General features: G+C 39.7%; 1 protein-coding gene across 2 annotated transcripts in view; it reads right to left on the minus strand.

The window, feature by feature from the left end:
- The window catches only part of GATB (glutamyl-tRNA amidotransferase subunit B), a 90,254-nt gene extending 70,846 nt beyond the window's left edge, over positions 1-19,408 (minus strand). The window contains exons 1-2 of one of the 2 annotated variants that reach the window (XM_003815888.5): positions 19,140-19,408; positions 17,114-17,264 (exon numbers count right to left, since the gene is read on the minus strand). In XM_003815888.5, coding sequence (XP_003815936.3) covers positions 17,114-17,264; positions 19,140-19,408 — 420 coding nt within the window. The remainder of the gene's footprint in view (positions 1-17,113; positions 17,265-19,139) is intronic. The other variant, XM_008968902.4, reaches the window with a different exon arrangement.
- Between the last annotated feature and the right edge of the window lie 6,112 nt (positions 19,409-25,520).

Here is a 25,520-nt window from a genome sequence, read left to right on the forward strand (position 1 = left end):
AGGGGGAGGCCAGACGAGGTCCCTCAGGTTCGCCAAGGCTCAGGTGGAGAGGAAAGCGAACTCTCAATTTCCTCATTGATTTCTCCCACTAGAGCCAGCTGCTCCTATCAACACCATCATATTGCTTTTTGTTGTTCTTTAGGAGGAGTGAGATGGCATCATCATTTCTACACAAAGGTTAAGGGAATCATTTTATTAAGGATGAAGCTTTTTTTGGGAAAATGATCAACTTTAAAGGCAATAGGTGAGAGAGTGCATCCTTGCACATCTAGCGGGAATTTGGAAAGAGCTCAGTCACCTGATCTGTGTCTGTGATGAGAGGACAGATAAGAGGTACTGGGATGTGCACCAACCTTGGCCCTAACTAGTGTGAACTGCAATACATACACAACAACACAGAAGAATTACAATGGGAAGGGAGGGATATGGTTTTTTTTTTTTTTTTTTGAGACAGAGTCTCGCTCTTTCGCCCAGGCCGGAGTGCAGTGGCGCTATCTCGGCTCACTGCAAGCTCCGCATCCCCGGTCCATGCCATTCTTCTGCCTCAGCCTCCTGAGTAGCTGGGACTACAGGCGCCCGCCACCGCACCCGGCTAATTTCTTGTATTTTTAGTAGAGACGGGGTTTCACCGTGTTAACCAGGATGGTCTCGATCTCCTGACCTCGTGATCCGCCCGCCTTGGCCTCCCAAAGTGCTGGGATTACAGGCGTGAGCCACCGCACCTGGCTGGGAGGGATATCTTAATGGGACAGGGCAAGGGGGCCAGAGAGAGGTTAAAGGTGCCTTCCCTGCTCCATTCTGAGTTACCCATATTCACAGCCTTTGTTTCATCCCCTCCCTTCTATAAGGTTTCAACCTTAATAAAGTTTCAGCCAGATTATAGATTTTGGTGGGTGGCAATGGGACAGGGGGTATGGGAGTCTGCCCTAAGAATTGATAGTCTGCTCTCAGACAGGCTTGGGTTCAGATGTACTAACTCTGTGGTCCAGAAGCCCCCAAGCTAAGAGGTAAATATGGAAAATGGCCCTGGCTTAGACCTGGAGCATCAGGCAAAAGCCAATGCAAAAGCACTTTAAAGAGATGCACTCTCAACAAGATCCCACAAATAAAGCCCTGTCAGATATGGCTTCATAATAAAAAAATTACAAAATACACCAGAAAATCATCTACTGCCAGCCAGAATCAGCAGTCAAGCAAAAAGCATAATAAGATCACCCAAGAACTTCAGGTAATGGAATTACTGAATACAGACTATAAAATAAGTAGCTGTAAAATTATGAAAGAAATAAAGAACTGAATACATGAAAAACGAACAAGTTATTTTCAAAAGGCTAGAGAAATTTAAAAGAGAAAAACAGAATTTCTGTAATTGAAAGATCTAGTGAACTAAAAACCTCAATGGATATGTAAAAGAGTGAATATTATAAAGAAAATTAGTGAACTAGAAGTCAGTGTAGAGAAAACTGGCCAGAATGAAGCCTAGAGAAAAGATCCTAAAAGAATTTTCCCATGACCGCTATTTGCATCGTGATACATACAGCTAAGAGCTGCCCATAGACAGGCCTGCTTTCTTCATGGTGAGTCTGGGGAAATCCGATGCAAAGGGCCCTGAATTGGAGGCTAATTAGGTGAGATTTCCTTTATCCATTTCTTCTTCTGACTCAACATTCTTGTCTTTGCTCTCTCCCTAGGTTTAGATCTCACACCTAGAGGGCATCATAACACATGGTGCATACAACCAGCATCAGTGCTGTGTAGTCAGTGCCTCTGTATGTGTATAAGCATGTGGACATACATCTATAAACATATTACACACACCTGTTAATGAGATTAATGTTTTTGGATGTATACTCATATATACATATCTGTAAAATAATAGCCACCTACATAAATCTGACTTCCAGCAACTCCAACTATAGTGGAACAGGTTGGGAGCTAATCACTGAACTGGAAGTGAGAAACTTTGGTTCTAATCTGAATGGAATGTTAAGAAATTGTGTGACCATGGGCAAGTCCCAACAGCAGTTCTCTCATCTGTAAATTAAAAGGACTGAACTGAATGATTTTCAGGACCTCTTCCTATTCTATTGTCACATGGTGATGCTAAATAGCTTTCATAGCATCCATGTACTTTCTTTTGTAGGACAGGTTTCTACTCAGAGCTTTGTTCTTATTTATATTTACAAAAGTGATAATCTGACTTTGTGAACTAATCAGAAATAATCATTGAGAAGTGAAAATGAGCAAGAAGGGATTCCTAGAGCCAAATATACTGACAGCAGCTTTAAAAACCCAGTGCGGAACACATAACCATAAAAGCAGGGAAAATCACTGTAATATGAAACCTAAAAACAATGGCTATCTTTAGCCATTTACTGTAGGATCAAAAAGCTTTACACACCTCAATAGACCTTGAAGCCACCATTATAACACTGAGCAATAACTGATGTTGCTGATAAGCTTGGGTAATCAAGAAAAGGTTGTCTTATGTTCAGCCAGGACAAGAGACCCATAAAGAAGTTTAAAAAATAGCTAAAGGGTTTTAGACAGGAAAATCCTTTTATATGGATGCCTCATGTGTGTGTACGCACGTGTATGTACGTGTATGCAAGTATATAGGGAAATATTTACAAGGGGTGCTATACACATGTTCTATGCAAGGTACTGTCAAGTAGCCCAAGAAAGATCCATGAATTGCTCTTTAGAAACGTATAATCAAACACAGAAATCCTTATAAACAACATACATAAAACATAAAGAGATGTTCAGTCAACTGTATGAAACAAATACATATTGATAGAAAGTAGAGGCCAGGCATGGTGGCTCATGCCTATAATCCCAGCACTTTGCGAGGTGGAGGCAGGAGGACTCCTTGAACCCAGGAGTTAGAAACTAGCCTGAGCAACATGGTGGGGCCCTGTCTCTAAAAAAAATAAAAATAAAAATAGTAGAAGCATTATTATTAATATGGTTAGGTTTCAGGTGGGGAATATTGCATGCAAAACTGGTAGAGAGGCAGGGAAGTGAAAATGGCTGTGAAGAGAGAGGCTTTCAAGAACCCACTGAAAGTTAGAAAAAGATCTATGGCAGGGAAGGAGTCAAATGCTTCCCATAGGGAGGGAGGTGAGATCATGCTGCCTCCTGAACATGAAAGTCATCATTGTCATGAGTCACTGAGTTCATGGGAGACATCTGGTTAACTAAGTTATAAGGCAGGTTTAGACCATCAGCAGAGTAAAAGCTGAAAAGGAACATTCCACATTTGTGGGTATGAGCTCACAGACACATACCTCCTTTAGGGTGACAAGGGTCACTATACAAAACACTTAATCCCTGCAACACCTCACTCTCAAAAGCATGGAGGATAACTATAGAAGTGATTTGCAGAGTGACTGGCAAGAAGCAAGTCTGAGTATACAACATAACTATAAATCTTTCAGATTACATTAAAGCAAATCATTGAAATGGAAAGAAATTTCATAGAAAATGGTCACATTTTGTCTTCTTAGTTAAATAGCTAAACATCATCTAAGTGTGAATGGACAGAGAGATAAATGTAGATCTGATTATAAATGTACGTATTTAAAGACTTTTCCCTAATGATGCTATCTTCAATTTCTGTTTCACTTCTACATTTTGAGTTAAAAACAACTTTTATAATTATGTTTAGAATTAAGAGTCTGAAAAGCATTTCAGAAAGCCTGATGCTCCCTAGACTAGTCAAGGGTTTCTAAATCTAGTAGGTTCTTCAAAACAAAAGTTATCACCAATATCTTCTATGTTCAGAGTCAGAATGCTGCAGATTTACCTAGCTTGAACGAAATCTGTCATAAGGAATCTAAAAAATAAATTAATTCCAAAGTACTTTAGAAAAGCGTTCACATCACCATTTCTTCAGGGAGGCAAGACCCCTTCTGCTGCAATGTGCATACATATGTTCCAGAAGGAATCTCTAGCAGAAAGCACAGCATTTGCATTGTTTGTTAGTTCCCAGAGGGCAGGCATCACATCATACTTATTCACATCATATTTCTTCCCCTCTTCATTCCCCTTATTCTGGCTAATAATAGTATGCACTCTTGTGAATAAAAGAAAGTTTTGTAAAATGTAGTAAACAACATTCCTGTTTTCATTCCATAGCTTCCAGGGCCAATTCTAAATACCTTTGATATGGAAAGCCCTGAATGCTTTTTTAGACAGGCTGATCCTGAGAAAAGAGGAGAATATTCTTGCATGCATGTGTGAAAAACAGCTTTTATGGTCTTTTCCCCAGTTCTGGAGACAAGAGGCATTCACAGTTGCTAGGGAGTTCTATGTTACATACAGATAAGAGCTTTCAGACAAGCAAAACAAGAGCAGAGCTCCTCATTTCTTATTAAACGAATTGTAGTGCAGCCTGATTATCAGGAGTTATCTACCGTGCCACACTGAGCATTCCTACCAGCCAGCTACGGCAGAGGCGACGGTGTCCTCTCCCCTTTCCCCTGCGTGGGAACTGACACCAGGAGAGGGCAAGCATTTCCGATGACAAAAAGTGAGTGTGTGTGTGTATGTGTAAACATGGGTTTGCACATGCATAAATTTCAAACAAACTTGATTCTTTGCTGAAATCTCACCATTACTGGAAATATTACTTGGCCAATTATGAAATAGACTTGTAAAGCCCATGACGTTTTACCAAACAAATATATTTTCTTTCTTATTTTTCTTCCCATTTCACAACCATATACAAAGTATTACAAGTAGAAAAATTGGAATGGTGTTGTTAAATAGGAAATAACTAACTTTAAGCAAACAACCTAAGATCGTGTCTATAGATCTATAGGTGAATAATTACTTAATAAATTAAGGAAGACTCTGCACCACAGTAAAGAGATTTTACTAGGTCAAAATAATGAGTGAAGCTGAATCCCTACTAATAAAAACAAAGAATGCTGTCCTTAGCGTAGCTGTAATCCTGCCTATAAGCAGTGAAATGGGCTGGCTGACCTTTTCATCCTCAAGATTTATGATGGGCTTCCATAAAATCCTAAAACTGAGGGAAAATAAGAAAATAAAAAGATCCTAAAAAACATTCAGAATAAGGGTTACTAATCAGAACGGGGAGGGGGTTGGTCAAGACAGCAGGTGTGCTCCAGACATGCTGGGGAACAGGGAGATAGACGCAGGAGGCAGAAATGAAGTATTCTATTTATACACACATACATTTATATATACATATAAATTTACAAATACACAGATGTGTACATGCCCAGAGCCAAGCTCAAAGCAAGCAAGAAAATCCCCTGGGGCCGCAGAAGTAACGGTAGTTTAAAGCCATGTGACACCAGGGGTAACCACAAGAGACAGGACAACACATTTTCTACTCACTTTCTAACTGTGATAAGGACAGCAACTGCCTGGTAGGGTTGTTATGAGGTTAGAATAAGTGAATACATACAAAGCACCTAGAACAGTGCCTGCCACATGGTAAGCACTTGGTACATGGTAGTTGATTTTACTACCATTATTATTGTTAACTGGGCTGATGAGACATCAGATGTCAATGCTTTAAAGCACCTTGGGGGCAGAAGTCAAGGCCATGAGCCCATGTGATAGGGAGCTGGGATGGCTTCCTGCATAAAGCGTTGAGCCAAAAAATTCTAGTCCAGTTAGAAAATCTTTTGCCACCAACTGGAGGGGTTGCTGTGGAGGAGGCCAGCTACTTCAGGCCATAGGTGAAAAAGAGTCTTGAGAAATCTGAGCCTTTGACCCTGTGCCTGGCTTGGATGTGTGCAGCTTGACGCTGGCACTATCTAAGCTGTGTGGCAGTTAGGGGGCCAAGAAATTAACATACAAACCAGTTCATTCAATAAAACCCAATGGGCCCTGGCAGAGGCCACCAGGAATTCATTCCATAGAGATACCTCCATAGTCCAGGGTACAGTACTTAAGTTAAAAATCACACTGAGCAGAATAAATAAAAACAAATTCACATCTGGACACATCCTGGCTAAAGCTATCAGAGTGACACAACAGATTACTGACAAGGGATGCAGACTTCTCATCAGCAATTACAGATGCCTAAGGACAATGGAAAAATGTCTTCAAGTGCCAACGGGAAATAAATGTCAAGTTGGAATTCTATACTACTATTCCAGAGTGAGGGGGAAACAGAAACAGCTGGAGGCACATACAGACTAAGAGAGTTCATCACCCACAGACCTGGAAAGCAAGAGCCACCAACACAGGAAGAAAACGGTGCCCAAAAGCAGAGTGAGATGTAAGAAGCAATATCTGCTACAAAATGAAAAAAATCAAGGGATGTGAAGGACCTCTTCAAGGAGAACTACAAATCACTGCTCAATGAAATAAAAGAGGACACAAACAAATGGAAGAACATTCCATGCTCATGGATAGGAAGAATCAGTATCGTGAAAATGGCCATACTGCCCAAGGTAATTTATAGATTCAATGCCATCCCCATCAAGCTACTAATGACTTTCTTCAAAGAATTGGAAAAAACTACTTTAAAGTTCATATGGAACCAAAAAAGAGCCCGCATTGCCAAGTCAATCCTAAGCCAAAAGAACAAAGCTAGAGACATCACACTACCTGACTTCAAACTACACTACAAGGCTACAGTAACCAGAACAGCATGGTACTGGTACCAAAACAGAGATATAGACCAATGGAACAGAACAGAGCCCTCAGAAATAATACCACATCTACAACTATCTGATCTTTGACAAAACTGACAAAAACAAGAAATTGGGAAAGGATTCCCTATTTAACAAATGGTGCTGGGAAAACTGGCTAGCCATATGTAGAAAGCTGAAACTGGATCCCTTCTTTACACCTTATACAAAAATTAATTAAAGATGGATTAAAGACTTAAATGTTAGACCTAAAACCATAAAAACCCTAGAAGAAAACCTAGGCAATACCATTCAGGACATAGGCATGGGCAAGGACTTCATGTCTAAAACACCAAAAGCAATGGCAACAAAAGCCAAAATTGACAAATGGGATCTAATTAAACTCAAGAGCTTCTGCACAGCAAAAGAAACTACCATCGGAGTGAACAGGCAACCTACAGAATGGGAGAAAATTTTTGCAATCTACCCATCTGACAAAGGGCTAATATCCAGAATCTACAAAGAACTCAAACAAATTTACAAGAAAAAAACAACCCCATCAAAAGGTGGGCGAAGGATATGAATAGACACTTCTCAAAAGAAGACATTTATGCAGCCAACAGACACATGAAAAAATGCTCATCATCACTGGCCATCAGAGAAATGCAAATCAAAACCACAATGAGATACCATCTCACACCAGTTAGAATGGCGATCATTAAAAAGTCAGGAAACAACAGGTGCTGGAGAGGATGTGGAGAAATAGGAACACTTTTACACTGTTGGTGGGACTGTAAACTAGTTCAACCATTGTGGAAGACAAGTGTGGCGATTCCTCAGGGATCTAGAACTAGAAATACCATTTGACCCAGCAATCCCATTACTGGGTATATACCCAAAGGATTATAAATCATGCTGCTATAAAGACACATGCACACGTATGTTTATTGCGGCACTATTCACAATAGTAAAGACTTGGAACCAACCCAAATGCCCAACAATGATAGACTGGATTAAGAAAATGTGGCACATATACACCATGGAATACTATGCAGCCATAAAAAATGATAAGTTCATGTCCTTTGTAGGGACATGGATGAAGCTGGAAACCATCATTCTCAGCAAACTATTGCAAGGACAGAAAACCAAACACCACATGTTCTCACTCATAGGTGAGAACTGAACAATGAGAACACTTGGACACAGGAAGGGGAACATCACACACCAGGGCCTGTTGTGGGGTGGGGGTTGGGGAGGGATAGCATTAGGAGATGTACCTAATGTAAATACACCAACATGGCACATGTATACATATGTAACAAACCTGCACGTTGTGCACACGTACCCTAGAACTTAAAGTATAATAATTATATATATATAATAAAACAAAAAGAAAAAAGAAAAAAATCAGAGAGGTGTTTCCTCAACCTTTGATAACCAAACCTCAAAACTTCCTCACACCTGGGGGCAGAGGAACACATCTTCCCCTCGGGTTACAGTAGGAGAGGGCTCTTTCTCCACAGCTCTGGAAACATTGTCTGCTTTCTTAGGAACCTTATTCTATCAACAATTCCCTCCCCCTTATATCTTTATTCCTTTAAACCTCAGTTTTTTGTGTTTTGTTTTTTTTTGAGACAGAGTCTGGCTCTCATGCCAGGCTGGAGTGCAGTGGCGCTATCTCGGCTCACTGCAAGCTCTGCCTCCCGGGTTCACACCATTCTCCTGCCTCAGCCTCCCGAGTAGCTGGGACTACAGGCACCCGCCACCACACCCAGCTAATTTTTTGTACTTTTAGTAGAGACGGGGTTTCACCGTGTTAGCCAGGATGGTCTCAATCTCCTGACCTCGTGATCCGCCCACCTCGGTCTCCCAAAGTGCTGGGATTACAGGCGTGAGCCACCACGCCCAGCCCCTAACTTAAGTTTTTTAAACAAAATATCACAGACATGTATTTTTAAATAACTGATCATGAAAAGCATCAGTCCCCGCCCCACCCCTTCCTAGGTCCCGTCCTGTTCCTGGCAGCAACCACCTTCAGATCTTTGAGCTGTCTCGTCTGGTATTTATCTTCCTATTTTTAAATAATATGCTGTGCCAGGGAACCTTTGGAAAATCCATCACCTGTTGGCCAAGGCTCCTGGCCATTTGCTATGTGACAATCCTTCCTTAATCTGGAAAAAAGACAGATTTGATAAACTGTCACAATGATACAGTGTACTTGTTTTAAGAACGTGGACTCCTAAGACTTGGCCCATTCCATTTCTGAGAGATAACTGAGATAAGTTACAAGATAAGAGAATAACAATATGAGACATTTTGCAATATTTTTATATCTTACTTTATCAAAGAATTACCCAAGCTTGCTGCTACATTATATTTTTTTCTTTTCTTTTCTTTTCTTTTTTAAAACAGGGTCTCACTCTGTCACTCAGACTGGAGTGCCATGGTACACCTCCCAAGCTCAAGTGATCCTCCCACCTCAACCCCACAAGTAGCGGACTACAGGCATACACCACCATGCCCGACTTATTTTTGTATTTTTTTTTTTTTGTAGAGACAGGGTTTCACCATGTTGCCCAGGCTGGTCTCCAACTCCTGGGCTCAAGCCATCCAACCACCTCAGCCTTCCAAAGTGCTGGGATTACAGGCACGAGCCACTGTGCCTAGCTGCTAAATTATATTTCTATCCAAAAATAAAATATACCCACTCCCTAAAAGCCCTGCCATGAGAAGTTGGGTAACATAAAAGTCCATAAAGTCAGTTAGAAAAAAGGATGGTAGGTCATGTCTCCCCCAGGGAAGCAGACAGAGCCATTACATGCATGAGCTTGAGTATGGATGGATCTAGAATGTGGATGAGTCTATTTCTCCTAAAATCAGGGTAAGGGTAAGAGTTGTGAGAACAGGGGTGTGGTAGGGGACTCATTATTGGGACTTTGAGAACAAAAAACAAAACAAAATGAAAAGCACTTCACCAGCAGAAGGCTGAGAAACCAGTACAGGTAATATTTGATTATTACCTAACATTATCTTGTATATAAAATAAAAATAAATCTTGTTTTTAAAAATGCTTTTGACTACTAGTCTGTTTCTTGGGAGCTCCAAATCATTTACCCATCACCTAATTAAAAAACAAAACAAAACACAAATACAATCCCACATCCCACCTTACCGCCAAAGAAAAACACAACAAAATAAAACCCATCTACTAGCTTAAGGCCTGAAAAGGAGAAAGAGGCCTCCAATCAGTGGCCAAAAATGTTCCTACAGCCTAGACTTAGGTTACTTTTTTCTTGCTTTACCAATTTAGAACATGACTTCCAATTATGGTAGGTAAGAATTTAGTTCTTTTCCCAATATCCAAGTTATATCACAGTTTTTATTAAATCAGTAGCTGGTACTTCTATTATTATTTACATGTTTCTCTCCTAAGCTAATAAAACACTATGATTACATTTCCTTTCTTGAACATTTTGTTTTTCCTAGACTTGCTAAGCCCTTCATTGTTTTCACGTGCTTCATTTTTTATGTACCTATTGCTCATTCCTCTAAAGGCTAGATTATATGGAAATCTTTTTTCCACACAAATCAGATACCTGCTAATTCCCTACTCTCATTTTTTCCTAGAATTCTTTATTCTGGAGCCACCTTCCTCCTCTTCCAACGGTCTCATGGTAGAGCTGGCAACCTGAAACTTCTCTATTATTCCAGCAGGTTCCTGGGGTAATGAAAGGCAAACTTTTTGAGAGTCTGTCTGAAAATACCATTCTTCTACTGTCACATCTGATTGACACTGTTGGGTACCGAATTCTAGGTTAGAATTATAATTTTTTTTCCCCTAAGAATGTTTAAGGCATGGTTCCATTCTCTTACAGGTATAAATGCTGCTGTTGAAAAGTCTGATGTCTGACTCCCAATCCTTTGTATGTGGACCTGATTATCTTTTTCTTCTCTGTAAGCTTTAGGACCTTAACTTTATTCCCAGTGTTATTAAGTTTCTTGACATGCCTTCATGTTAGACTATTTTTATTCCTCAGGCTGGGTAGTTGGCAGGCCCTTTCCATTTAGAGATATATGTCCTTCAATTCTGGGAAATTAATCCACGTGTTTTGTTTGAGAGTTTCCTTGAGTCTGTTTTCTATTTTTTCACGAGTCTCTTATTAATCAGATGCTGAACTTCCTGGACTGATTCTCTAATTTGCTTATTTTTTTCTTCTATTGTCCAATGCACTGCACATTGGTTTTGATCTCTGGAAGATTTTCTTGACATTATTTTCTAACTTTCCCAGGGGAAGGAGAGGCACCATAATTTTAATTTCTAAGAGCTCGTTTTTATCCTGTTTGTTCATTTTTTAAAAGCAGTATTGTGTTCTTGTTTCAAAGAGGCAGCTACCTTCCCTTATCTCTCTGAGGACATTTATAAAAGCTATTAACTTTTTAAGTATTCTTTTACCCTGTGCATTATCTATAGCCTCCTATTTCCTTTAGTTTTCTTTTTTATTTTGAGCTTTGTCTATCATGTTGGAGAATCTCCTCAAGTGCCTGGTGATTTTTGGCTCTCAATCTATATTTTAAAGTAAGATACTAAAATGCCAATTAAAAGTCCTATGTAAATGCTCAGGGCTTATTCATCAGTGGCCTTCACTGTAAAGCAATCAGGTGGCCAGACAGATTTTTTTAAATTGAGAGACCTCCCACCATGTCAATATCTCATGTTCTTCCCACTAGGGTCACACAATCTTCAAAGAAGCTCCTGCAGATTCTTGCTTGGGGGAGGAGGGGAAGAGAAAAGATGGACATACCAGGCCACCTAAGTTCCCGCACTGGGGCAGGGAAAAGAACTGGGTAGGTCCTGGAGTTCACTACAGATGCTGTCTGATACCGCCTTTCGCTCTGACTGGTGGCCTCAGGGGAAGTGTGTCATGAGCTGAATTTCTCCAAAGACTATACATTCCTATGCGGGTAGGGCAGCTGCCCAGGGTCAAGTAGAGAAGCTCAGATCTCACTGCACTGTACTCAGATTCTGACTCAACCCCTTTGTTTTCACCTCAGCCAGCCTTCCACAATACTTGACGCCCCCACATCCTGAGCGTTTTTAAGGTTGTGTAGGACACATCATCTCAGTTCTCGCTAGTGTCCCTTCCTGCAGGCACTTAGGTCACAGTGCATCCTCTGCAAAGTGAGGCCCTCCTCCACCTACCATCTCTCTCTCACACACTCTTGTCTCCTCTCCCATTCTTTTGTAGGCTTATCACATTTGCATTCTTTCACTATGATTTCAGTGGGGTTTCTCTGGGTTACAGAGAGGATGGATTAAAATGCATGTGTTCAGTTGGTCATATTAATCAAAAGCCTCTCCTGTCTTTACCCCTTCTTCATTGGCTCCTTCTCATCAGCATTTTTAAAAAATTTTGTTTTATTGCAGTAAGAACACTTAACATGAGATCTATCCTCTTAAACACATTTTAAGTGTACATTATCATAGACTACATAACTCATCAGCATTTAAACATTCCCAAGTCTCTCCAATATTAAGAAAGACATGACCAATAAATGTTTTCTCTTGATTCTATGTCTCCTTTCACTTGCTGCATTCTGTTGTCCTTATAGTAAAACTTTTTGAAACAGTTGCCCACACTCACTTCTTCCTCCATGCCATGACATTTCTCAATCCACTGCCACCTACCTTCTGTTTCCATCACCCCACTCAAACTGTTCTTGCAAAGGATACCCTTCTTAATAAATCCAATGGGCACTTCCTAGTCCTCACTTTACTTGACCTCTCAGTAGCATCCAATGTTCTTGTACTCCCTCCTTCTCAAAACACTCACTTCCTTGGAGTTTCTGGCCCTGCACTCTCCTTACGTCTTCTTACCTCTTTGCAAATGGGATCCACACCCTTTATCAGGGCTTATATGGTACAGGCTATGCTTTCTGCTCTGGCCTCACCTCTTGCAATGCCCATATTCAAGTTCTATGCTACAACACATGGAAAACGTTTCAGTTTCTAGAGCAAGCCACATTGTTTTTCTTCTGGTCTTTGTACATCCTATTCACTTTCTACTTGGCCAATTTCATCAATTCCTTATATCTGTGTTGAATACTCTTCCTATGTGTTCCTCAAGCACCTTGTATTTCCACGACTAACATGTTTATTAAAAGGTAGTGCAACTGCCTGCTTGCTTGTTCATGCTCCATGTGGGCAACACCCATATCTATCGTCTACCAAGTTCAAAACTGCGTCACTAGAGCTACACAAGGGCTAGCATAACGTGGGCATCCAATATATGCCAGCTGAGTGAATGAAGACAGAACCGACAGAGAAGAATGAAATGTCTACAGAAAGACTATACATTATAACAATTGTTTTAAGTGACAATCCTAATTTTTTACTAAATCAAGAGCCAATACCATGTTGAACCAAAGAAACACTCCAAATAACTACAGATGGAAAAAAAAAAGCTCATAAGCCTTCTTTTTCACAATAAAAGTAATGATTTCTAATTCAGAAATAATTTTATCCATATACTAGTTTTTACTGGTTTTCATTATTTACTTAATTCTCTATACATCTCTGAGGTGATGAGATACCCAGGTTAGTTTTTGTTGGCAGATCACTTAACTGGTGAAATCAAGGTTAAGTGACCAATTGTTATGTGTAGCATTTACTTTTGCTCTCACTGGCAACGTAACTGTGCACAATAACTCAGGAGAGCCTTTGTAAAGATAAAAGCCACCAATCATTATGGGTATGCTAGCAGGTAAGATTTACCTTACCTATTATTAACAGCTTTTAAATTAATTACCTGTTCTTACTTGTTAATTATCTGTTAATTAATAAGAGCACTTACTACATGTAATTACTGTTTTAAGTGTTTTAAAGGTACTGATTCATTTAATTCTCACACAAATCCAATGAGTCAATTATCCCCATTTTATAAGAAACTGATGCAAAGAAGATTAAGTAATCTACATGAAAATTCTATTCATCTCACTAGAATTTTTATCTTTAGCATTTTCTTATGTCACTAAAAGTCTATTATAAACATTATCAGTGGCTTCATAATGTTGTACTGTACTGATGTATTATAATTTACTCAATGATTCCTCCATCACTGAGAAACTGTGGTTACTTCCAATTTTCTACCTTTAAAAATAGATCTGCTATAGACATCTCTGCATATAAGTCTTTGCCCACATGTTTATTTTCCAAGGACAGATTCCTAAAAGAATTACTAGGTCAATAAATATGTTGGGCGAATAAAGTAGTCAAATTGCCATTTTGCCTAATTAGCTGTTTTTTCTTGCTTTTATGCCTACAAAGTTTCTCCCCAACCCAAGGACAAACAAATATTCTCCTAGATATTTCTGGATTTAATTTGACATTTAACTTATATTATATATATATGAACTTTGTTTTGATGTGTGAAATGAGCAATACTTTTTCTCCAAATAGCTAACCAATTCCAAAACCATCAGTTAAATAACTTATCCTTTTCCCACTGATTTTTGCTTCTTCTTACATATATTTTCCCTTGTTGGTTTATTCTTTCGTCAGGAGGCAGCGAAACTTTGGGGAGAAAAGATAACAGGCTTAACACTGTAACTGCTGAATTTAAGATGTTTATGAATCATTCAGATGGAAATGTATAGTAGGACACAATAGATATAGGTTTCTTGCCTAAAAGAGAGAGGGGAGCTTTATTTGAGGGTAAAAAGATTACTCAGGGGAACACAGGTAACAGAAGAATTGAGAGCCAAAGAATAGGGCACGGGAAACCAACATTTCAGGGCTGAGTGGCAGAACACAGCCATGTGAGAAGGCACAATCAGCCAGGTAGAGGGCGGGGAAGAAGCAGGAGAGAAGGGAGCAATATAAGCCCTGCGCAGAAAGAGTTTCAAGTATCATCATGAATCACACTTACACTTTGGTTTACTTGACCAAAACAATAACATAATGTTCTACTAAAATCCTCGGAAGCACAAACATATTCTCAAATTATTGGTTTCTTATGAATGGAGTTATAAGCAGAGTCTGGCTATCAGAGCATGTTTATACATCTCCATAGGGCTTAGGGGAAGGACAACTGTCTAAAGGTTTCAGTGTATTTTAAATCTATTTAGAGGTAAATCAAAAGATTTTGAAATGTTTTGAATGGCAATGCTTAATTCTGGGAGTTTGGGTATAATGTTGCTCACGTACAAAATGAGGTCCCTTAAAGGCAGAAACATTTCTGAAGAAGAGGTAGATCTCCTCTGTCTACAGAATAACCCATTTAGGCTACTTAAACCATAAGCGTTGTAGGCTCTGAAGAGGAAAACAAATCCTAGCTCATACAAAACTGTATTTCCAGACTTTGCCATTTAATTAATGTAAGCCAAGCTCTCAACACTCAAATGTCCCAAACACCTTCACTGTGTTATTGATATGCTTATCAGTGAACAAGCACCTTCTTTTTTGGTGCATGACAAGTTTTACAAAGCAATTAAAATGTTGGCATTTTAATTATTTTGAATTTTTCTAATTTGGTCTAATTTTTGACCAAATTTAGGTACAGCTGGAGAGTCTATATACAGAAAATATGCTTATCTGCAAATGGACCTGTTTCTAAAGTGAACTGTAATAAGTATGGCCTGATAGCCATCACATTCACAGCTGGAAAAACCTAGGATGAACTCAGAGCTTATGCCTAATCTCTTGATAATTAACTACAACATGGGAAAAAAATGTTTTGAATCTGGAAGGGAAAATGTAGAGGTGTTATGACAACTTGCCTTCCATTTTACAATAAATATTATTGTATCTCTACTATATCTGAATCTCTGCCCAAAAAAGATGTCATATATTTATAACCAAAATATTCACTCTTCTCAAATGAACAAAAAATCTTTCCATAGATAGATCTCTAAGTCAGAGAGAGAGAAAGAGGGCACACCTCCACATCTATCTTCTCCCAGAGGGACCCAGCAGCAAATCAAAGGTGATCCTTGATATGGTCTGCAGGGAAGGGAGTCCTCCATGACAGAAAATGCGAGTAAGAGAAAAGTTCCAAGACAAAGATGCTGCCCCAATACAACCAAAGCTGAGTGAGGCAGGCATACTGGAGGCACTGCCCAGAATCTTCCACTTTGGTCAGTGACTGAGAAAAGTATACCTCTGCAAGCCTGCCAGTGCTCAGTTCAACCAGCTTCCAGATTTTTTTTTTTTTTTTTTTTGAGATGGAGTCTCGCTCTGTCGCCCAGGCTGGAGTGCAGTGGCACGATCTCAGCTCACTGCAAGCTCTGCCTCCCAGGTTCACGCCATTCTCCTGCCTCAGCCTCCCCAGTAACTGGGACTACAGGAGCCCACCACCATGCCCGGCTAATTTTTTGCAGTTTACTATTAGTAGAGATGGGGTTTCACCGTGTTAGCCAGGATGGTCTCGATCTCCTGACCTTGTGATTCGCCCACCTTGGCCTTCCAAAGTGCTGGGATTACAGGCGTGAGCCACCGCGCCCGGCCTCAACCAGCTTCCACTCTTATTTAAATGTTTGAGAGCATGGAATTCACCCATGACAATGTCTGCCTCTCCCCACCTTTGTCACCACCATGGATACACATTTCCTCCAAAGATGGCAGGAAACCCCAAACACAGTTGATATTATAGGTCCTGGACAGACCATATGCTATTTATTAGCTAAAACATTTACTTGTTCCCTTCATACTTTTCTTAAAAATTCAACCAATTATATAAAAATATATGCCAAAAGTCTTGCTGATGAGTATACTGGGCCCAGTCATTCCATAGGATCAAGTAAAAATGAGTGGTTAAGTGAGTACAATAGTTAACTCACTGCATATTATGGCTGTTTTCTACATTATTGAGTGTTTCTTAATTTGCAATAACCACAATCATTACTGGCCTTACACCGTAAAATCATGTGATATACACTGCTTGCTTTGAGTTGACTCCTCCTCCTCCTTCATTTATCTGCCTAAATTTTATTGGGCTTCTCAAATAGCTCAGGCCACCACCTCTTCAGTAACCCTTCCTTAACCTAAATACCCCTATTTCAATTTCTCACAACAGTCCTTTCTTTTACTGAATTAGCTGTCCCTCCTCTGGGTTTCGAAACCATCCTCTGCATATTACCTTCAAAGAAGGAATCACACTGTTCTCTGTTTGTTTATAAGACACATCTCCCCTACTAGTTTTTGAACTCCTTAAAGGCAAGGATCATCTTTATGACCCAGCTCAAAACCCAATGTCTGGTATTAGTAGACATGCTAAAATGTTTGTGAAGTGATGAATACATGTATGAATATATTCAGACTTAGAAACAGCATCACAGAGATGGGTCTTCAGAAAACATTTAATATATCCCGCTTCACCCAAAACTCCCTAAATAAGTATTTCCAAAGAGTTGTGTTATTATTAAAACAAGAAAATAATTTTCCATGTTCAATATAAAATAAACATTTTTCTAATGAAAATAGGATTAAATAAGAATCTTACCGGCAAAGTTCCAGGTAGAGATGCATCAAAAAAAGAAACCAAAGAATTTGGAGGTGCTGAAAAGCGAACTTGAGATCCAGAGAAGAGTTTAGAGTTGGAGGAAATCTGGGCATGAATTTCCAAACCTACCACAGCAGCCCATTTGTGTTCACTAAGAAGAAAGAGATAATGGTTAAGATGTATATTTGTCACCATGAATGAATTTCTGTAAGTCTAAACCACAAATGTTAATTTCCTATATGTGTTTTAAACTTACTACAATGTTATATCCTCACATTAAAAATGTGTCATATTTTATCAGTGACTAAATAAAAAACACTTCAGAATAAGCGCCTACACTGAGATTGGCAAACTAAAATTCATTTACAACATGGCATCAGGAGGCTGATGATATAAACATGAAGGCAATAGAGAAAGGAACAATTTGGCGTCTTAAAACAATTTAGAAATGGGTATCAGGTGACAACTGCTTGGCTGACTTCAGTGAAAAGCGGCATTTAACAAATTAACTGTAACTTATCAAGTAATCACTCAGTAAATGATGAAAGCTGATCTTTCCCACATTATCTAGAATTAACATAAATGGCAACATTCTACTACTAGAGAAATAATGATAAATAGTTCCACGTCTCTTATTTAAAAAGGAAATTCTCAACCATGTTTTGGTTTGCATGTATAATAACCAGAGAGACACAGATATAATAAATCACCACTAAATGATACTCTTGAAAAAATTTTGCAAAACTCCACCACACTAAACCATCTGATGCGGCATATTTTTGGTCCCCCAAATCACTTTCAATTCCTGAGACCTAATTTCAGGTTACTTTTTTAATGCTTATTTGCTATCATATCTAAGAAGCTGTTAAATGCTATAATAATCTATCTGGTCAGTCCTACTCTGTTGGGTCTGTACATAGGCCTCTCCAGGTCCTTATAAATGTGCTTATTCCCTATGAAATCCATGTATGTTCCTATCCTGCTCTTCTCCCAAATAATTTTGTGTATATACATATATATATATATACATATTTTACATCGTTTTGTTTTGTTTCAATCATTTCAACATATACAGTTCTATATCTGAAGTACTGCAAGAATAAGTCCTTCTTTTTAAAGTTTGGAAACACAGCCCATAAGGGAGGGGAATTAAAGTAAGAACTCATTAGAAATTCTGCATGCAGTAAAGCACCATTCAAAGTATTTTTGCATTTCCATTACATGAGAGAAAAAATGTACTTTCCATTCACAAGGAAACAATCTAATTCACGAAAAGAATACAAAACTGAATACTTCTTTCTGGACAATTTCCCTCTGTTCCTCCAACTGAAAGTAAAAATAATGCCAACTAGTCTCAAAGAATAAACAAAATATTAGAAACTTGCCATATGTTTCTGTATTTAAAGAGAAACTATTTAATTCTTACATAATGACGCATAAACAGCTGTTCAGGGGATATCTGGCCAAATAAGCAAAACTCTCCATATAACCAGGGGGAGTATCTCTTCTTTTGGCTGCGTCCTCCTAGGTCTAGTCACACATATTCAACATAAAACGCCTGCACAGATAGCTAGTGTTTTCTGACTAATGACAATAACCCACCACTACCAAGAGCTTGTAGGTAAAGGCTCCCTTTCTACCTTTAGAACGCTGCCAGCCCATACTAGCGCTAAATAAAATCAGCTAAATATGATCCCGCTTCTCGTGTCACCGTCCCCACTGCTAGTGCTATTAGTAAGATGACCGAATCCACTCTTCTGTCTGTGCACCCTTCAAGAAAATATTTGCTATTTTACACTCGCGAATTCCCCAACTACATCTATTTGAAAACAGTGGTTTATATATGGGGGCGGAGCTGATAGAAAGTCTGTTTGTGCTTTTATTTAGGTTTCGGGGCTCCAGGTTATAACTCAACGCCCTCCCGTCAGCCAAAACGTCTAGAAGCTGGGCCGTAATTGCCATTATTTCCCCAGTCCTGCAGTTCCACCTCACAGTTAGGTGAGCAGAAATGTATGAAACAGAATACCCTTTCCTCGTCTTCTGGGCCGTGTGGAGGGGCTGCTGAGCCACTGAGCTCTCTCCTCTAATCCGGTTGGATGTGGACCCAGTCGGAGCCCCTCTTCGGTGGCAAGAACCACCGTCAACCCGGGCGAAAGCCCAACGTCTTCCACGGCAGCCCCAGCGCAGCATGGGCGCCGCCATTGTAACTCCAGGGTCTTGGTCAGGTGACTCAGCCTCACTATGCCGCGAGGCTCCCTGGGAAGCGTAGTTCTGGAAATGCATTAAAAACGCCATAGGCTCGGACCGGAAGACTACTATTCCCGGCGAGCATTGTGATTCGAAGCCTGCCGGAACCCGGCGGAGAGGGGAGGGAAGGAAAAATAGAGGAGAGGGTGGGAGGGTTTCTGGGTGGGGAGGTGTGACTCCTCCTAGCGGGGAGTTGGAGAGGTTTGTGGCTGTGAGCGTGTGTATAAGTTAGAGTGTGAGCGCTTGGTGCTTGGTGCTAAGAAGCGTGGCCGGGATTTTATAACCCAGTTAACCTTGCAAGGGGAAGTAAATGACCTTGACAGCTCAGCAGAGACTTCCTCAGCCCCCAAACCCAATCCGTTATATTCTCTGTCTACTCTCCTGCTTCACTCAGCAATTTGTGCGTTAATGCAACAAATACTTATTTGCATGCCTACCGTAATGCCAGGCTCAGTTCTTAGGCACTGTAGTTACTGCAGAGATCAAGACAGTTATGGCCCGCATGTTCATGGAGCTTACATTCTAAAGAAGGGAGACATACAGAAGTTAACAAAAATAAGATACTTCCATATAGGTAGTAAGTGCTATGTTTAAGCAGAGGTAATTGGAGACAAACAGCCCTAGATTGAATGTTCATGTACATTTTAACCTCCTTTTTATTATTGGCCAGTATCAGAAACACACTCCTTATATGCTAGGAGCAGATACCATCGTCGCAGCGGACTTCCTTCATTTTCCTGTGTCAAAACTAATACCCCTTGTTAAAACTGCCACTGATTTCTTGTGTTTGAACAGTCTAGAGTAGTCAGTTAGCCACTCTCTATTTCATCACCGGACTTTGATTGTCCTCGTAGTGCTTTTGACTACCTGATGTTTATCTTCTATTTCCACAAATTCCTTTTCTGTCTTATTCACTACAGTACAAAGTAGGTTCCTTAAAAATATTTGTTGAATAAAGTAGTGCAGTGTGGAGAATGCATTAGACAAAGGATGGAGTGGATGCCCTTTGGAGCAGTAATTGTTTAGGGGAGAGATGATGAGTTAGGGTGGTGGCAGAGCCAAAGAGAAATGGATCTGTTTGAGATAGATATAGGAAGTAAAATTGAAGGACTCTGATGGATTGGATATGATGGTGGAAGGCTAGGAGAAACAAATAACTCCTGGATTTCTGGTTTGCACAACTGGCTGATGAAGTTATCCACCGAGATAAGGAAACCAGAAAAGGAACAGGTTTGCAAAGAAAACATATGAGTTTGGTTGCCTTGGAGACATTCAAGAGGAGAAATCAAGTAGACATCAGTGATGCCTAATTCTGAGTATAGAGCAGGGCAAGGGGAAAAGCTGCATATTTTGTATACTTCACATTGATAGGTTTTCAGTTATTGATCAACAATCCATTGATTAGTTGGCTGTAACCTTTGATCTTTTCCTTTAATACACTTAAATTGCATATCCATATGGAAGAAAGAAACTTTAGTTACTGTCCTTAAAATTGTCATCATTTATTTTTTCCATCTTTTCTACTTTTTCATCCACTATCACTGTTCTAAATTGCCACACCAGAAGTATCAGTCATTTGACCAAGGATGAAAATGACAAAAATGACAGGGACTGGAAGGGAGTGGTGGAGACTTGTTCCAAAATTTCTCTCTAATTATTGCCCTTTATTTAAGGTTCAGATGATTCTCTAGATCCTTTACTAGAGTCTTCCCTCTGAGTTTCCATGTTTTCCACCTTTACTCTAGGTAAGCTAGCTTTCTTTTACTTATTTAGCTCCTCAGGTTTTTCTGGCCCAGACTAGGGGTCAGAAGAGTTGCCTCTGAGCACAAAATGGCTTCACTTTTGTTAGGACAACAGAGGAGAATGGAATCTTGTATCTCTAGCTAAAAAGAGAGGGAGACACTTGTTACCTCATCGCTGGTAATCAGCATCCTTAAAAGGCGATTCACTCCATCAAATGGAAGATTGGGAATGTTTTGAAAACCACTGTAAGGGAGAGCAACACATTTAATGAAAATCCTAATCTTACGGGTAAAACGCGCTATAAGGGAAGCTCATCTTTGTTTCTGAAGCGGTATTATTCAGCAATAGGCTATCGCCTCAAAGGCCCCACCCCACCACTAGAGGGAGATAAAAATCCTACGCATGTAAGTGTATTTGCTTCCTTTCACGAACGGAAACCGGCCAGTTTCCTGCATCTTGTCTCTATCTAATCATTGCCCTTTCAAAAATCCTATAGAACTAATCGTGGAAATAGAGACTTGTCAATAACCATCTCTTTGGCTGTCCTCTCCCTCAAGACTATTTGTCATTTCCCGAAATGCCTATAGTTTTCCTTGTGAAAACAGGAGCACTGTTTTCTGAGTGCTCCCCCTGCCTTGCTCCTTAGCTGGTCATACTCCCACCAAACCGCCTTCTGTGGGACCATTTCTAGCCTTCCTGCTGCATCTGCATGCCAAATCTGATATCTGTCAGAACTATTGCTGATAGACAGCTCTCCAGCTGCGAGAGCTATTTTGGTTGCACCGACAAGGTGGCTGTCATCTGGGAGACACAGAGATTTTCATTTTCAAGGAACTCAGAAGGTAGCTGGGCAGAGTTTCTAGCAAAAACAACATTTTTCTTAGGGAGAGCCTCTCTGCTCTTATTTTATCCATATAATTGATACACAGTACAAATAGATTTAGAACAGGTTTTTAAAAAGCTATGTAAAGCAGAGCAGAATTTCGAGTCGTTACTTATAAATGGCAGTAGTTAGATGTGTCAAAATAACATGCTTGGTTTTGTTTAGTGCTCTTCAGTGGGTCAGAGTTGGAATGAACTGGCTCACCTCTGCATTTGACTCAAAACTATGAATAAAACCACATTGATTTCTGAACACAGATTACTTTTTCTCTCAAATCTAAGTTGTGCTTAATTGTAATCATTCCCTTTCACTAGTTCACGATGGGGGAAATAACATGAATACCCAATGTCCTAGGATAGATAGCTTCTTCAGCAATGTGGGTGCAATGTGAGGGGGTAATACAGGTGGTTCTAAGTTTCCACTTTTTAAATGAAATAAATAATTTCAATAGAAACATTAAAATTGCAAGTAAAGTGAAAAAGAGACAGTTTCCACTATCCTGGCAATGTATGTCGAAATCTATTTGTATACATCTTTCCAGTTAAAATTGCATTAACTAATGTAGTCTTTGATTAACTACTTTTGTCCTGTGGAAACAAAGTCAATGTTTTAAAAGCATTTAGCAGGCTAATAAACAAAATGTCCCTTGTAGTCTAACAGAGCTGGAAGCAGATGGTTATCTTAGTATTTCTTAGCACAGTTGTGAGCTTGATCCCTGTCTTTCTTGGCTGTGAGTTTCTATGTGTTCTATGGCTATGGAACTCAGCCTGCTGTCTTGAAACTTTATGCCACATGGTAGAGACGGAAGATGGCTAGGTCAGTAGATATTCTCTTAAAAAAAGAGAAAGAAACCACAGCAGTAACAACAAAACCCACATAAGATAATGTACATATAACAGAAATTAATAGCATCATTTATGTTGTAACTAGAAGAGCTCCTGTTTTTGAGAAAGCATTCTGAAAACATGGAGTTCCTTCTTAGAAAAACTACATTTTAAAATCCAGTTAGGTGTCATTAGGGGAAAAAAGAAAGACTGGGAATACATGCATGCTGAGCAATTGGGAAAACAGGATTCATTTCCTTTTATTTTACCATTAAAGTCTTGATTCTGATAAAATACTGATGCAGAGGGAATAATTGCTTTCTCTAGAAGATTGCTTTGCAGCAAAGAAATCTATGACTCCTTTTTCCTTTCCAGTGCAAGGAAATAGAACACCCTGTTCAATGTCCTTGAGAGATGAAGGGCCATATGGGGAAGATGAGGCCAGCACATTGTTGCTATTATGCCTGGACCATAAACTGGAAGCTCTCTATGGTCTCCCTTCTTCTATCTAATCTCAGGGGATGGTTTGGATGGTTTGCTCCTTCCCCGGGCTTTTTCTAGAAATTTCTAGAAATCTGGCTACTCCCTCAGAGCCAACAAGAATGATGTATAAGAAAGAAGCTCCACTTCCATACATCCTTTGCTTCATGACGTACTTGAAAGAAGATACTCCTGATTCGTAAGTAATGGGTGGTAGAACACGTTAAACTCCATGTTTCTGTAAACTATGTTTTTGCATGTGGTCATATCCCTCTATGCACCAAGAAATTCTCTCTTTTGTGTTTTGGAATTCGATATTTGGCCTTCAAAGTTAGAGAGCTTGTACACACACACACACATCACCAAACACACACTTCTAAGCAGTAGCTTAATTCAGGAGCTCCAATAATAGAAATGTTTAGGTTTCAAAACAGATGATGTTTTTGTATGTCAGATGGTTCTCCTGATTTTAAGCCTAAAGATGTTGAAAAGTATGGCATTAAAGAACTCCACCACCAAGACACATGGACTTTGATGAGACCTTTCAGCGAATGAACTCCTACTTGATAATTGAAGGGAAGATGTATCAGAGTCCATCAGCATGGTACAGAAGAGAATGGAAGAGCTTATCTTACACATCCTGCCCTGTAATTGGTGTCATTACCTGTGCGTATCTGAACTGGTATCTCTGTATCTAGGCCACCCTTGAACCAATAATGGATGGACTGCACAAAGCAATAAAGGCTGAACTCATGTTGGTGGTAGAGCCTTCAGGGCTCACCACAGTTTAATGTATAGCCGTTGAGAAGAAATTTAGTGCTCCATGAAGAAGTGCCAGATTGAATTAAAATCAAGCAACAATCAGATGAAACAACCACTGAGATAAATGCAGAGAGAGAGAGAGAGAGAGAGAATTCCCAGGGATTCATGAATACTAATTAGGGAAAGACCAGCACACACATTATTCATGTCTCCTTGGAGTCTGAGTCTAGATTCTAATTCAACAATAAGATTTTGATGACTTGGCCTAGCAGTGATTTCAGTTGATGTGAATTCCACACTTACATCAGCTTGGCTACTAAAAGGCATTTTCATCCCCTCACGTATAGTAAGAATGAAGATAAATGGTGTTAAGAATGGGACTGGATACTGTGTTTTTCAAAAGGCAAAAGAAAGTAAGAATACATAAAATGCCTCTCTAGCAAACAGGAGCCTGTCTAGCCCAATATTCTATTTGTGTTTATTCCCTATAGCTGTTATCTTTCTTTTGGCTGCCGTAGCATCCTGGTATGATATCTTTGGGAAACATTTTGTAGTACTTCAGAGAACGATGAATTTTAACATTTTACATGGGTTTATTAAATAAATGCATTATCTTCTACTTATTGCATTGAAATACACAATCTCATGAAATGTTCTCATCATTTATGAAGGCAGTTTGACATTTCACAATCTCTTAGAATTTAGTGTCTTTAGCAAATGTCAAAATGAAAAATCTTGAGTTTAGGAAAGAAAACATTTGCCTTGCTTAGTTCTCTAGTGGTCCCCAACCTTTTTGGCACAAGGGACCAGTTTCGTGGAAGACAATTTTTCCAAGGACTCGGGGGTGGGGTTGTGGGGGAGTGGTTTTGGGATGATTCAAGTGCATTACATTTATTGTCTACTGTATTTCTATTATTATTATTATTACATTGTAATATGTAAAGAAATAATTATACAACTCACCATAAGGTAGAATCAGTGGAAGCCCTGAGCTTGTTTTTCTATAGCTAGACAATCCCATCTGGGGGTGATGGGAGATGGTGACAGATCATTAGGCATTAGATTCTCATAAGGGGCATGCAACCTAGATCCCTTGTGCGTGCAGTTCACAGTAGGGTTTGTGCTCCTATGAGAATGTAATGCCGCTGCTGGTCTGACAGGAGGCACAGCTCAGGTGGTATTGTGAGTGATGGGGAGTGGCTGTAAATACAGATGAAGCTTCTCTTGCTCACCTGCCGCTCACCTCCTGCTGTGTGGCCCAGTTCCTAACACACTACAGACAAGTGTTGTTCGATGGTCCAGGGGTTGGGGAGCCCTACCCTAGGCCAGCCATCATCTTAGGTACCTGAGGCCTTTTTCTTGGGATCTATGACTAGAGGATATTAGCTGCTCTGTAACCATCCCTCTTATAGCAATTCTGATTACTTCTCCAAGGAAGATCAAGAATATTTTGCAACTGGCCTACATT

The sequence above is a fragment of the Pan paniscus genome, chromosome 3 (genome assembly GCF_029289425.2).
Source record: "Pan paniscus chromosome 3, NHGRI_mPanPan1-v2.0_pri, whole genome shotgun sequence".
NCBI classification, from domain to species: Eukaryota; Metazoa; Chordata; class Mammalia; order Primates; family Hominidae; genus Pan; species Pan paniscus.